General features: G+C 37.4%; 1 protein-coding gene across 1 annotated transcript; it reads right to left on the bottom strand.

Annotated features, from left to right (window-relative positions):
* Positions 1-4,213: 4,213 nt before the first annotated feature.
* Positions 4,214-5,524, bottom strand: LOC139139544 (probable G-protein coupled receptor No18). The gene has a single exon (XM_070708457.1). The coding sequence runs from the start codon at positions 5,522-5,524 to the stop codon at positions 4,214-4,216; it is 1,311 nt and encodes a 436-aa protein (XP_070564558.1).
* Between the last annotated feature and the right edge of the window lie 8,533 nt (positions 5,525-14,057).

Genomic DNA, 14,057 nt, shown 5'->3' with positions numbered 1-14,057 from the left:
GACGAACCTGACCCTTTTTTGTGAGCAGCGCAGCCAGCGGTAGAAATGGGGCAGGGGCCAGACTAAAGACCTGTTGAGGGCGTATGATACAACGGTGATATTCAAAACCTACTCTGCTAAGAAAAATTTTCTGCACTAATCTACTTTGATGTCTGTCTTTTTGAAATGGTCGAATACAGTATCACTGCTCTTAATTCAAGAGTAAGTCTAACATCAAGGAAGATCGGTATTCATTCGTTCGAAGTTATTTACCGTTTGAAGTCGGTATGATTTAGATATCGCTTGGCGTAAACAAACACCGTCCTCGTCTGTCTGATTATGTTAATTTACGTTTTTCTATGCACCAGCATTAATTATTATGTTCTTACAGCATTGGTCATGACATGCCTATAATATGACAGTTTGTCAAATAACTCGACATAGAAGCTTTGATTCATTTTTTAAACAACAATATGCACAACAATATTTACAGGTGTTGTTCAAACGGCACTTTAAATTTGTATTTGAAGTGACAACAAGGACCTAAGTTATACAAAGAATAATGAAAGTTGCAAAAGGTAATGGTTCATGTACCATGTATTTTTAACTCGGATCGTTCTTTAATGATATAGGCCTATCTTGTTATATATGCGACCAGAACAGATTTACAGAAAGTAAATATACCTTATTTTCTTTAGCCTCTAGTTATTAGGGCGCTTTGTTAATGGACGAATTCTATAATCACACTTCTTGACGTCAATCCTGCAACAGCTGCATTTCCAGGAACATCTGAACGACAAACAAACCTAAAGTGCACTTAAAATACCTATGTACAATGGTTTAACGATTACATCTGGCATTGATTGCATGTCGTTTGCATGTAATTGCAAGAAAAACTCATCGTCTTCAGGCGATTACGTCAACACTTCTTTCTTCGTTAAAGCAACGCCTATACTAATCCGATGGTACTCATACTATCAGCAGCGGTGTCTTCAACTTGATATGACATTTCAGAGAAGAGAGGAGATACTATTTTCACTGTGGTACTTCAGAATCAAAGCAAACAGCAAGAATCAGTTCTTAACTCCACTTTTGTCATCCTCAAAGCCCACAAGACATACTGTGTGCATAGAGTAAAAAACATTTATTGAGCAAAATTGTAAAACATAACGTAGGGTCTTTCTTGGATGGTTTCCATGGGTATTCCCTCACACCGCCATTTACTTATCTAAATAATAGTTCAATCTAAATAATGGTTTACTATTATTCGGTAACTTAACCTCGGAATAGCCAACAGATAATGGATTATTCCGCAAAGTTTGCTTTTCAGTTGAATGTTAATAAAAACACCGTTGGCGAGGCAAAATGCAAATTACCTTCTGGAAATGAATAAGGTTGATGTGTTACCGTCGGAAAATACGGAGGTACACATGAAAGGTGAATATTGTTTGTCCATGTTTCTAGGAAACTGCGTGCCTCGGTTAGATTTTACATCATAATTGTTTTTTGAATTACAATGACCCGGGAGAATTACGTGATATGTTCGGAGAAGATTTAGACGAATACAAAGAGTAGCGATAAAATAGTCTTAAGGCGATGCCTTCATCGCAATGCAGAATGCCTTGGTATGAGAAATACTTCATATACGATGAAGGGCAAAGCATTTAACTGGATTATTTACATTGTTAACAGCACAGCTAATACTTGTACCATTTTAGACGAATGTTAAATGTTACTACAAATTATGAAAAAATGTAGATTTCTTTCATTTTCCATTGCCATTAGCTATACATAAAATTCACCATATGTTCACTGTGTAGTTTGCCTGGCAGACAAAAGTTCGAGAAAACGATTTAGCGCCCCCAATAATCGAATTTGAGATTGTTTCGACAAGTCTGTCTATTGAGGTTTCTTTAACATGTCAGTGGCCTATCCATTAACAGTCAACAGGCTCTCTGTTTCTCCATCTGTTTGTCAATATCCCTTTACATGTGTGTTCCAGCTCTGCCTCTCTCTCTCTCTCTCTCTCTCTCTCTCTCTCTCTCTCTCTCTCTCTCTCTCTCTCTCTCTCTCTCTGGTTGGTATTCTGGGTCACGATTAAAGTCACAGAGTAACATCGACAGAGTAGCAACACTTGCATGCCTTTTGTTTCATGGTCGTCTTTGTAGACTATTGACTTTTCATATTAAAATGAGCTCCAAAGGTGTTAAACTTTTGGAGGCTTTGTTTGTGGTTGATGATTACACGAGATTATGGCGAAAAATACGACGAAATGGCATCGTAATGCCAGTCGCGTAGCAACCATAGTTACTTTGTGAGCTCTCAGGCCAGAAACACTGCTTCACGCCAATCAAAACATAACACGGCAGCAGTTTCATAAACATATCCTTCCTTGACGCACGTGTAAAAGAGGGTACGACTGACCGTAAACCATTGAGTAAAACCAGACAGTATCGATAAAAGACTTTCAAATTTGGTTCAAACACACTCATTATATATTCATAAAAATATGAGAGGAATTTTTAAACTGTAAAACTTCGTTTTTCCTGAAGCTCAAAACACTCCCGTTTTCGCAGCACGTCAATTCTGTCAGCACCACACGACAACAACAACACAAACTTTGCCGAAGATACTTTCGCTTAACAATGGCGAAAACTCGAAAACTACCGAAGGATTCATGGTCGGCACTCTTCGGAAAAGAGAGGCGAGAGCAACCTGAGGCGAGGCGAACATGGATGGGTTACGTAACCGCTTCACGCCTTAAACAATACCCGTTGCCACTCTATCTATTTCTCTATGTTAAAGTTTAGTACAAGGCAAACAAAGTGCTTATCATTTACCGATATTTAACATCCAAATGTCCGCCGTCCCTGTGATATCTCTGTGGGTTTAAAATTAAATTTTCAGTTTTCGAGAAACGAAGACGACGAAAATATTGTTTACTACTAAAGCTTTAAAACGAGCGGCCCCAAAAAGACAAAAAAAAACTGATAGACCCGGAAAACATTTTGAACAAAACTGAAAGTCTGAGTCCCGAGGTTCATTTTACCTTTACAGTCTTAGTACATGGATAAGAGTAAAAGAATCCTTATATGAATAAAATATACAAAAGTAACAACACATAGCGTAGCTATACAGGAGAAAGTTAAGTAGTGATGAGCAAATATTATGCAGCGAATGTAAACTTTGAACTTGTTAAATTACTAAAAGGAAATTTCCTAGAAAAGACCGTACAATGTCATTTAAAATATTAACACGTGTATTGGTGGAAATTTAAACACACTAAGGCGACAATTTATAGGCTGTAGGTCAAGTCTGTCAGCACGATGCTTTTGACAGATACCTTTACACGCTATCTATACTCATTGGTTCGTACGAAATTATCTCTCTGATGTGCTCTAGAACCTTAAGAAGTTTTAGAGTTCATCCAAACGATTTTACAGCAGCTTGCAGCGATGTACCAATTCGTATATTTTAATCCATTTTTGACACTTCTCGCCATAACGAGATCGAATGTTCTTGAGTACCATATAGAAAAAAGAAAGAAAGGGTTTACCACCTCGACGTTAAACGGAAAGTTCTTTAAGGCAGCAACAGTTAACTTTTCACCTTTAAGGTTTATTGCATTGACGGTAAATGAAGCTGCAATAATAAAAACGAAAAAGCAGCGAATATTGTAAATGTTGTTACATTCGTTAAACATGTTTCAGTATAGTAAATAGACTGTTAAATATTGACAAGCCCCATACAAGGACACTTTTCTTCATTTGGCCGTGATTAAAAACATATTAACATCTTCTCGTGATCAAAAAACGGGTTTGAATTATTATGAAATTATAGAAAGTGTGTGAGCTTAGTCTCTGATAAATACGTGGTTCAAGAATCATAACAATGAATATTTAGTCGCGTTCTTCAAACGCTGTGATCAATTCTGTGAAACAAGGTACCCTTAATAGCAATAAAGTATAGACAATTAAATACCATTACGTAAAAACAACCATATAAGTATTATTCCAGCGAGGTATGTGTACATAATAAGAGTATCGTTGACAATGTTTACTTAATAAATCTGGCACTTCAATACAGTCAAAAGAGAATCGAACGCAACGATAAATTTAGAACACTTTTGATGGATATATGTCATTACCTTTACCCTTCTGTATATCTTTAAAGGTTTTTATATTTTTGAACGACTGCACACGAACGATGATTTTAGATGCAGCGATTTGATAAATCAACAGTTCTTTGGTGTACTGGCACGTTTTTGAAGCCTTGTCGCTAACATCGAGACTGTACCTGTTCTTGAAAAATAAGTCTCCGTAGGACGGATGGAGAAGGAACGCACAGTGTAACAGCAGCAAATCACTTGTTTGTAGGCTTGGCGGAAATCTTTGTTTTGGGCGTACAGCATGGGATTGATAGCCGAATTAGCAAAGCCTATGGATACTGTTATCGCCAGCGAGCGCTTGAAGTTAATGATACAGTTGGTGCAGGCCCCGGCTACTGTAAGTGTTGTGAAGAACGGGGCCCACATCACGAAGAAGGCCGCGATCACAAGTCCAACTGCCTTGACTGCTTTCATTTCGGTCTTGCCCACTCGTCGTACCCCGCCTTGAACACTCACTTGTGTTCGGTCCTGTGAGCCGTCCCGCGTTGGGTTGAACTTGCCAGTTCTTCTAAATTTCGGCTCCTCTTCTGGTGTCCCCGACGCAATTCCACTAAGTGACCGATGCATCTCGGTTTCAACGGTTCCCTTTTCCTCGCAATCTTTGCGTTCTACGCCGCTCCCAATATCGACATCCTCAATGACAAGGGTTTCCTGGCCATCTGGCATATCCTTTGAAGCAGGGAGCTGGCAGCTCTGATGATCCTCACGAGGATTTAGGGACTCTATTTTCCTCAGCTGATTCCTGATGGCTCGTAGAATGTTAAATCCACAGTAAATGATTACTATCCCAGGGATGAGGATATAAAACGCAGCGGTTGAGAGTACGAATGTCGGCTTGATGGGATAGCATAACGGCGGGTAAACGTTTGCCCAGGCCCTGGACTCTCCCATTTCGTTCCAACGAGTCATCGTTCCGAGACTGGCGTACAGAAACGTACAAATCCACGTCGTAACCACGATGATTCTTGCTCGTCGTGTGGTGACAAGCTGGTGGTATCGCAGCGGATGTATCAAAAATATATATTTATCTAGGGTCACAAGTAACACTCCATACGCCGAAGTCGCAGACAGACCGACGTGGAATGTAATGTTGAGGCTGCAAAGAAATTCACCGAAAGTCCATCCTCCCGCGATATGAGCCGCCGCCATCAAAGGTAATGGCACAAGACCACAAAACAGATCAGCAACTGCTAAGTTCACGATGAAGATGTTTGACACTCTGTCTCTCAGCTTTCTGGTTGACAGGTATGAAGCGATCACGACGATATTTTCCAGGACGATGGTGCACGTTATTGTTATTTCAAACAACACCAGGCCGACGTAGCTTCCGATCGAAGACTCGCCAATTTTGGTGTCGTTTGATATACTGGATGCCATCAGTGTAAATGAGCTCACTTCGTTCGTGTCTCTTAAAGAACAATTCTTCTAGTGTCATAAATTTGATAAAGTTAATTAGGCTGGTACACCGTAGTCTCTACTACATTCATACAATCTGCCTCTGTCGATTATTTCGCCGCTCAGTGAAGGAAGCAATGATACCTGTTTGCAAGACTCCATCTGCAATTTCTCCTTCGCAGTAACGGGAACCTTTCCTTGAGAGCGTTTTTTCCCCTTTTCTGACTTTCAGATCGCAATCACTCGAAGACACCAACAGTCCTACAAAATATCGAAGAATAAGCTTACATCATTGTTCATTACATGTGTAGTCATCCTCCGACTGAGCCACTGTGTCGGTTATTTCGACTCCTTCACGTATTTAACCAGGATCGCCCCAACATCTACGTTGGTGTCAACGTCTACGAATGGAACGTACCTGCATTCGTTTTGCATAGAAATTGGGAGTGACTACTATGTTCGGGTAGGGTCGAAGATCATTCAGTAGCTGTACAGCGTAGTTGGAATTCTAAGAAACCATAAAATATGTTATCGGTGTATTTTCTCTTTATAAACGCTAATTTTGTTGCATGTGATGATGAAGATAGCCTGTAACCGGTGGATTACAATGTTCTTACTGGGGGTGGTCCTATCGACGCGTTTACGAATGTCTAAACCAAACAATAATACCAACAGTGTATGCTTATCGATTGAGAAAAACAAGATATCATTACGGAGTAATGCATCACCATGACAGCCAACGATGTTCTTCATTATTTTTCACCGGAAAATAAATCAGGCTGAGGCAACAGTGTTGAATAGCATTGTAGAGTTGGATCACCGTACATTTTTAAAGCCATGTTACGGAGGAGTATTGTATTTCAGTGGGGCATATGCCTACATACAACCGCGTAGAGTGATTGCGTCATCTACGGTACCAAAATATTTTCGGAGTCAATCGATCGACTTAAGTTTCGGAGTAACATGACCCTATCGAACTCGATTTGATACGCGCTGAAAGCATACATATTTAATATTATGGACCAATAAAATTTAAAAAAAACAACCTTACAAATATACAGTATAATATTAGTCCCTTATTCATGATCATGCTGAATGAGATGCGGAAAAGCAGGAATTACATCTCATTGAAACGTCAATTAAATAGCATGACTCTATGTCGTGTTCCGCCCTTGTTAAATATGATTTATTATATTCTGTTTTCTATTGTTTGCTCGCATACACAAAGCAACGAGCCACGACTTCGATCGTAGGGCTAATATATTGCTACATGAAAAGTGTATGGAATTGACAAGTTGCTGAGAAGATGGCATGATATCAGCCAAACGGCAATCCACAGTACAATTCTGCGACAGTCAACAGCTCCTATGGGGGAACTTGTGGCTTGTGAAATACAGCAAAGACTAGTGGTGCGCTTTAAAGAGGAAATCCATTGTATTTACTAGTGATAACATAGTTTTTTCTCAGAGTTTTATGACTGTATTGACTATGTTGACATCGATTTCGATTTCTTTTCATCCCGGCATTCCAATATTTTTATAAAAGAAGAGATGCATTTTATGGTCGTGTGTCATTGTTTAATCACGTCAGGTTTTGGAAAAATAAGATATTTGAAAATGTCGAAAAATCCTCAGCTCTTTAAAGTCTCAATTGCAGCGGGTGTGCAATAAACCGATCTCAATATATCCTCCGTTATCCAAGAGTTGTCTTTGACTAGGACCCATTAAAGACTGAGAAAGTGTATAACACTGTCATAAGTGTCCAAAGTGGCATGTAAATTCGAAAGTTTTAACATCATTTTAGATTTCCCGCAAATTTCAAAAACTAATCATCAGACAGAAGATTACAACAACAAAATGTAGACTATGTGTTGTGCATTCAAGTAAATGGCATCATGCTTGTTAACGTTCTGGTGTGATCATGATGTGTATATGCAGGAAATACTGCGTATTTTGCACTTTTCCGTTGGGGTGCCAATTTATCGGTGCTGTACTCATTTATTATTAAGCCTGTTAAAACGTGTAGGCATGATCCAAATCAGCCAGCAGTGATATTTCCATTCACGTCCTTCAGTTTGCACATTTACACGAAGCAACTTTGGTTAGAAAATAAAATCATGAAAATAATGCATGAAGTTCTCAGCTATTGGGGCTTTAAGTGTCATCTGCATCTCATGAATAAAGTTATTAGAAGTTCATGTTGTCCCTCTTTAATGTAGAATGCGCCTCGGGGAGAGATAGTCGGACTCTCAAATTTCTGCAATTCTTTTCTGATCTACAACTTATGCGAGCTCATTTTAAAGCGTTTGGAGAAAGAAAAACGTTCACCGACTTAGTTTCTCGAAAATCAAAAAATTAACTTTTCCCCGTACTGTTAACTCAGGAATGGCGGCCATTTCGAATATCTAATCTCGCAAAATATCGGTAATTTGTTTCGCTAGTTCCAAACTTTGCATGGTGACCCCGGATTTTTATTGATTTAGTAAGAGAATGGTTGAAAGTTTACATGCCCGTGAATATCAATAATAAGATTAACACCTCAAAGTATCGTAACTTTACAGCTCAAACGTAAATCATAATCAATCACAAAATAAAACGGAGCACTTGTGGGCCAAGTTGAGATACTTTTTTCTGAAAATATCTCCGGATTGCCAATATTTTACAGCGCGCGTGACAGTGCGTCGCGTATTGCTCAGATCTGGGGCCCAGTTGTCTTTCGCTCCGAAAATTTTCGCAAATTTTGACGGTTTTCTCCGGTTCGTTGATAATAATAACAAAGTGAACAGGAACAACGCCTTGTCATATACGAGGTTTGTGTACATTACGCGATACGTAGCGCAAGCCGCAAGTGCTATACAGAGTGAGTTGTATATGTATAGGATAAAGCCCGAGTACGAGGGCTCTTCTGGTATATAAAGTCCAACCCAACGATAAAATGTCGAGGCCGCAGGCCGAGACATTTTATCGTAGGGTTGGACTTTATATACCAGAAGAGCCCGAGTACGAGGTTTATCCGACTTAAAAACTATCGCCCCTAACTGATATATTTTCGTTTTCAATGTGTTTACGTCAACCGTCCCCTTTGTCAATGTAACATGTTTAGGATATGAATTAAAACTTTTATTTGTGAAATAGCCTTCCAATGTAATGGAACGTCCTATAAATGCCCTAGGGCACATTATATAAATGCCCTAGGGCACAGCAGACTTTGTGTTGCAGCTGGTTTCCGCTGTGTTACCAAATTTGAATATTAAAACGTACCAGATGTCTACAGAATATGACATGTTCACTTTGATTGGACAGTACTTTACTACGGCGCTGTCATTCGTTTCTGGAATTTGGTGACCAAGGCTTTACGAGTAAATAAAACACCCTGAATTGAGCACTCTGATTGGTCAATCAACAGTAGATAGTTTTTAAACGCACTTTAAGTTGAATTGTTGCCGTGATATCAGCGTATACTTCTCAATGTTTGAAGAAGTCTTCTCCATTGATTGACCACTAAAAAGGAGAAAGCGTCTTTAATGGAAATTCATTGGAAACAATGGGAAACTTGAGGCCGTTTCTCTAATTTCCAAATGAACTGAATGACTTCATTTATTCTAAGCCTGAGTTTTTCCTGTTCTCTAGAGGCCTTTTGTTTTAGCATTAACTTCCTATGCTACTTGAGGGACCGCTTAGTACTTTACATTACCAATTTAGCAAAGCCAGCATACAAGACACAGTAAGTGTGATAAAAAAACAATGCCTTGTCGTGACATTGTAACGGTGCCGCTATACATGATGATATTTGCCTTAAAGTTGATATATCGGCTAATTCCCCTCGGATCAGTAACTTCAGTAACACATTAACCAAGCTGTTCAATAAGAGTTAGCAACCAGGTGACTGATAAACTTACCTGTGGTGAGAAACAGTATGTAACAAGAGTTGAACAACCAATATCGTCATAAGATTCATTAACAGATTCTTAAGTTGGGTAATAATTCCAAAGCATAAATTCCAAAGCATAGAATGCATGGATCAAAATTTTCTTTTTTAGTTTGAAGGAACTACACTTAAGATTTCCTCTATTTGTGGTAGTATAAAAGAACTACGTACCGAGGAGATGTTATGACGAAGATATGAAAAGGGCATTTTGGTCTGATATTTACATTTGTTCTCAATTGGACGTGCTAAATAAAATAATATGTCCGCCATCAAAACGTTAATAGGTAATTTATACACACCCACGATTGATTAACGATTCATGAGAATCTTGGAAACGTGGGTTTCCGCTTGAACTGTCCGTCTAGTCAAATAGTCACTTAATTGGTATACATTCCAATTTAGCTGCTGTACAGGTGAATTTAATCTCGAACAAATAAAAATGGAAACTGACGATGTCAACGAAACAATTTATGCTGATTGACACTGTGATATACAATAGGCCTCATCTTTTATTTAAGCAATAATCTGAGGGTAAGAGATCACAAAATTGCAATGACCAATATTTAAAAGTTGTCGAACTTGTCACGACACACATACATGTACGTGCATGCTTGAGAAAGCAAGCGCATTCTCTTAGCCAACATTTCAAGAGGAGTGTACTATGAATTTAGGCTGAGACAAGGTAGGTTTTAGTGTAACTTTTTATGATATTGTTTCTAAGTTCGGTTTAAATGATTCAGATGTATGACGTGATCGTAATTTTATTGAGGTTACATTTTGTAAATCCATGTATGCACAAATCATAGATGACAGAGCAGTGAGCTGTTTACAAGAGGTCGATTATTTATACTGCCACTTCATATGTTCACAATACTTATGTCACCTTTTTTGTGAAGCACACATGACAATTCTTATTCAAAATCCCAGGGTGGAGCACAGTTATATTTATGCTACTGAATCATTCATTGAATGCTCGATGTTGCACCCTGCAGTCCTGTGTTTTAAAAAAAAACAAACTTTGATATTCTTCTCCTTATAGAATGTTGCAAATGTACAATGTTTGATACAAAAGAGCGTGTATGTTGTTGGTGACAACTTACTTTCAAGTGAACAAAGTGTGACAAAAAAACAATTCCCTTTCGTGACGTTTTAACGTTGCCACTATACATGATGATATTTACCTAAATGTTTATATATCGGCTATTTTATTTATCCCCTTGCATCAGCTACTTCAGTAACACATTAACCAAGCTGTTCAATAAGAGTTAGCAACCAGGTGGATAAACTTCTATCTGTGGTGAGAAACAATATGTAACAAGAGTTGAGCTGCTAATATCGTCACCCGATTCATTAACAGATTCTTAAGTTGGGCAACCATCCCAAGGTATAAATTATAGAATGCATGGATCAAAATTTTCTATTTAGTTTTGAAGGAACCAGACTTATCTGCTTACCGAGGAAAGTCATGACAAAGACACGAAAAGGGGACTTTCGTCTAATATGTACACTTTTTCACTCTATAACGTGCTAAATTATGTGTTCGTCATCAAATTTTCAATCGGCAATTTATACACACCCACGACTGATTAACAATTCATAAGAATCTAGAAAACGTGGGTTTACACTTGAACTGTCAGTCTACTCAAATAATCATTAATTGCTATAAATTTCAATAAAGGATATCGTCTCTCTTCTCTACAGGTTAATTTAATATTAATATAAATGGAACCTGATGGTATTAAAGGTATACTGTCACCTGTTCCAATTTTGCCACAGTTACCATGGAAACAGAAAATCTAACCAATCACAGATTTTAAGCAGGTGGCCGCATTTTAAAAAAGCCCCCTCACATGGGCATTTTGAATACCAAATAACGCCCTTTGACCATATATGGGCATATTTAGATTACAGGTACTGTATACCTTTAACGTAGCCATTTATGCAAATTGACAGCGTACTATAAAATAGGTCTCATCATTTACTGACGCATTGATCTCAGGGTAAAACATCGCAAGATTCAATGGTATTGACAAGGCTACGATACAATGACGAATATATAAAAGTTTTGTGTAGACGATCTTGTCACGACACACATACATGTAATAGGCAAGCGGCAAATCAACAAGAAGGGGCTTATTTTAGGAGTTTAATGTATCCATTTCACATACAGCCACATCATACATCATTTGAAAGCTTATTATCTCTACTTCAAGAAAATTGACGATGTGGAGCTGCCAAATTGGGCCGTAACCCCCTCGTTTGCATAATTTATATAGGTACCAAATTTTGTATAAATCCGATATAAAATTGCAACATCATCGTTAACTATTTTAAACATACTTTTAAACTATATTTAAACATACTTTTAAGAGATTTCTAGGGAAATAACTATCGAGTGATATATCAAATGAAAGTTATTTGCATGTAAAATAGAGCTATCAACTTCAAACGTTTATTAAAAATGTTCTCATTCAGTATTTTCGTTTAAATCGTGAACATTTTGTCATATTTTTGATATTCATAAACATTGTGTAGTAAATACGAATAATGCCCATATTATGGCGAATAAACACCTGTACTTTGTTTTACAATTCATTTTGTTTATTGAGGATACGCACACTGTTACCTATCCCTATCTAATTCTCATGTAGCTGAATAAACAAGAACATAATAGTTGTGTGTCGGATAACCCTTATGCATTTTAGATGTCATTTTAGTTTGAAATTCCCTACAAATGTCTTGTTTAGATGGATAATCACTTGTTACTATATTGTGTAACGTCGAACGTTTCAGTTAAATTTTGGGTATTTGTAAATGGAAGGCGCCATATTTAATTTCATCTTCTTCATTGATATGCAGTAAAGGGAAAACAGCTGCACACATCGTTCATATTTTAGTTGTTTGCGTTTTTTACATGATATCATAGGCTAGCTTCAGCCCCACCTGTTTTTCCACTTCATGTAACCCACCTCACATACAGCCACATCATACGTCATTTGAAAGCTTATTATCTCTACTTTAAGAAAATTGTCAATGTGGAGCTGCAAGTAGGGTATTTACCCCGTAAGTTGCATAATTCACACAAGTATCCCATTTGCATAAATCCGATGTAAAATTGTAAAATTCATTAACTATTCGAACATACTTTTATAGCATCGAGTGATATATCAATGAAAGATATTTGCATATAGAAAACAAAATTTAATCCAAAGAGATATTAAAAGTTATTTTACAGAAATATGTTCATACTTATATTGAAAAAGTACCCCCCCCTCTTTTGAATAGTTTTTTTTAAATTCTAACAGAAAGATCAATGCAAGCACAAGTATTATGCAAGAAGTGCTTAAAACATGGAGACGAAACAGCTGAAATGAGTTCTGAAAATATATTTATCTTTTGTTGAATATATGTCTTATAATATATGAAAGCCTCTTCTTGATTGCAATGTTATCCTAATCCATTGTCTACTTTAAAGAGGTCAGATGCAATTTCTCCAAAACATGGCTTAATTTAGGAGTATAATAAACTCGTTCACAGCGTATGAAAACCTAATTAATTACACTAACGAACACTCAACAATTTCTTGTAATGTTGTAAGCATGGCAACAGGAGTAAACAATATAGATTTATTAATGTTAATTTAAATACATTATTGATTTGAACGCAAACATTTTTGTGAAAGATGTGGTGGCAAAATATCACCGATTAGTATTAAGTAAAGATATAAAGAAAGATGCACATGAACCACACCATAGTAGATAAGAGAAACTCTACGGCCAAAACAATTTGTCAGAGTAAACTTCAGTCAACATTTTGGCATGATTCATGATCCATATAATTCATGGCAATACAGTATCATTCATTTCGAGTAATTCTATAAATTCATCACCCTCTTCTTCACCAGCATTGTCATGAGTAAAAGGGTTGCTATAGTTATCGCTGCCCTCGCAGGAACGCAGGTCTAATCAGGGAAGATTAATTTGACAGCAGACACAATTGGTGACATGTAATAAAGGGAAAGCAACTCGACTAATCGTCTATATCTTTGTTGTTTGCGTTTTGTGTATGACATTGTGTATATTGTATATGTATATTATGTTAGGCTGTTTTATGTAAAGTGTTGATTAGCCACGTAACCGTGATCTACGTGTCTTGCTCTTAACTCACATTTGAGTGGAGATACAAATGTGATAATGTGATTCTGTGAGGGTTTTTCATCAGTCGCTTACAACTCATTCTTTGTTGACTAAACATGTGGAATAATTTATTGATTGTCCTTCAAGTAGGGAAACTAAACTGCTTGTATTTATCTATGCTCATGTGAATCGGAGTTCGAGCTACTGTCGCTTTTGTGGAGTTTGGCATTTATAAGTGTATGCCTGTGTCTTTTGTATGCGATTATTAGTTGCTTTCGGAACAGATTTTCAGTGTTTCGTCTTTTCCTAGTTCACTCGTTTTCTGTCAGTGGTTGTTTGAGTATCTAAGTTCTGATGTATGAACTGTACATTGTTATTAAAACTAGAGTATTGTCCGTATTGCTTTTTTTGTTCAAGTTGTCTGCTTCTTGTTTAGTGTTCTGTTTCTCCGA

The sequence above is a fragment of the Ptychodera flava genome, chromosome 8 (genome assembly GCF_041260155.1).
Source record: "Ptychodera flava strain L36383 chromosome 8, AS_Pfla_20210202, whole genome shotgun sequence".
Classification (NCBI taxonomy): Eukaryota; Metazoa; Hemichordata; class Enteropneusta; family Ptychoderidae; genus Ptychodera; species Ptychodera flava.
The sequence above is the reverse complement of the archived record's forward strand: the minus strand, read 5'-3'. Positions and strand labels throughout refer to the sequence as shown.

Bases quoted from the DNA above. Each gene is read 5' to 3' on its own strand.
- LOC139139544 (XM_070708457.1), bottom strand. From the start codon at position 5,524: ATGGCATCCAGTATATCAAACGACACCAAAATTGGCGAGTCTTCGATC.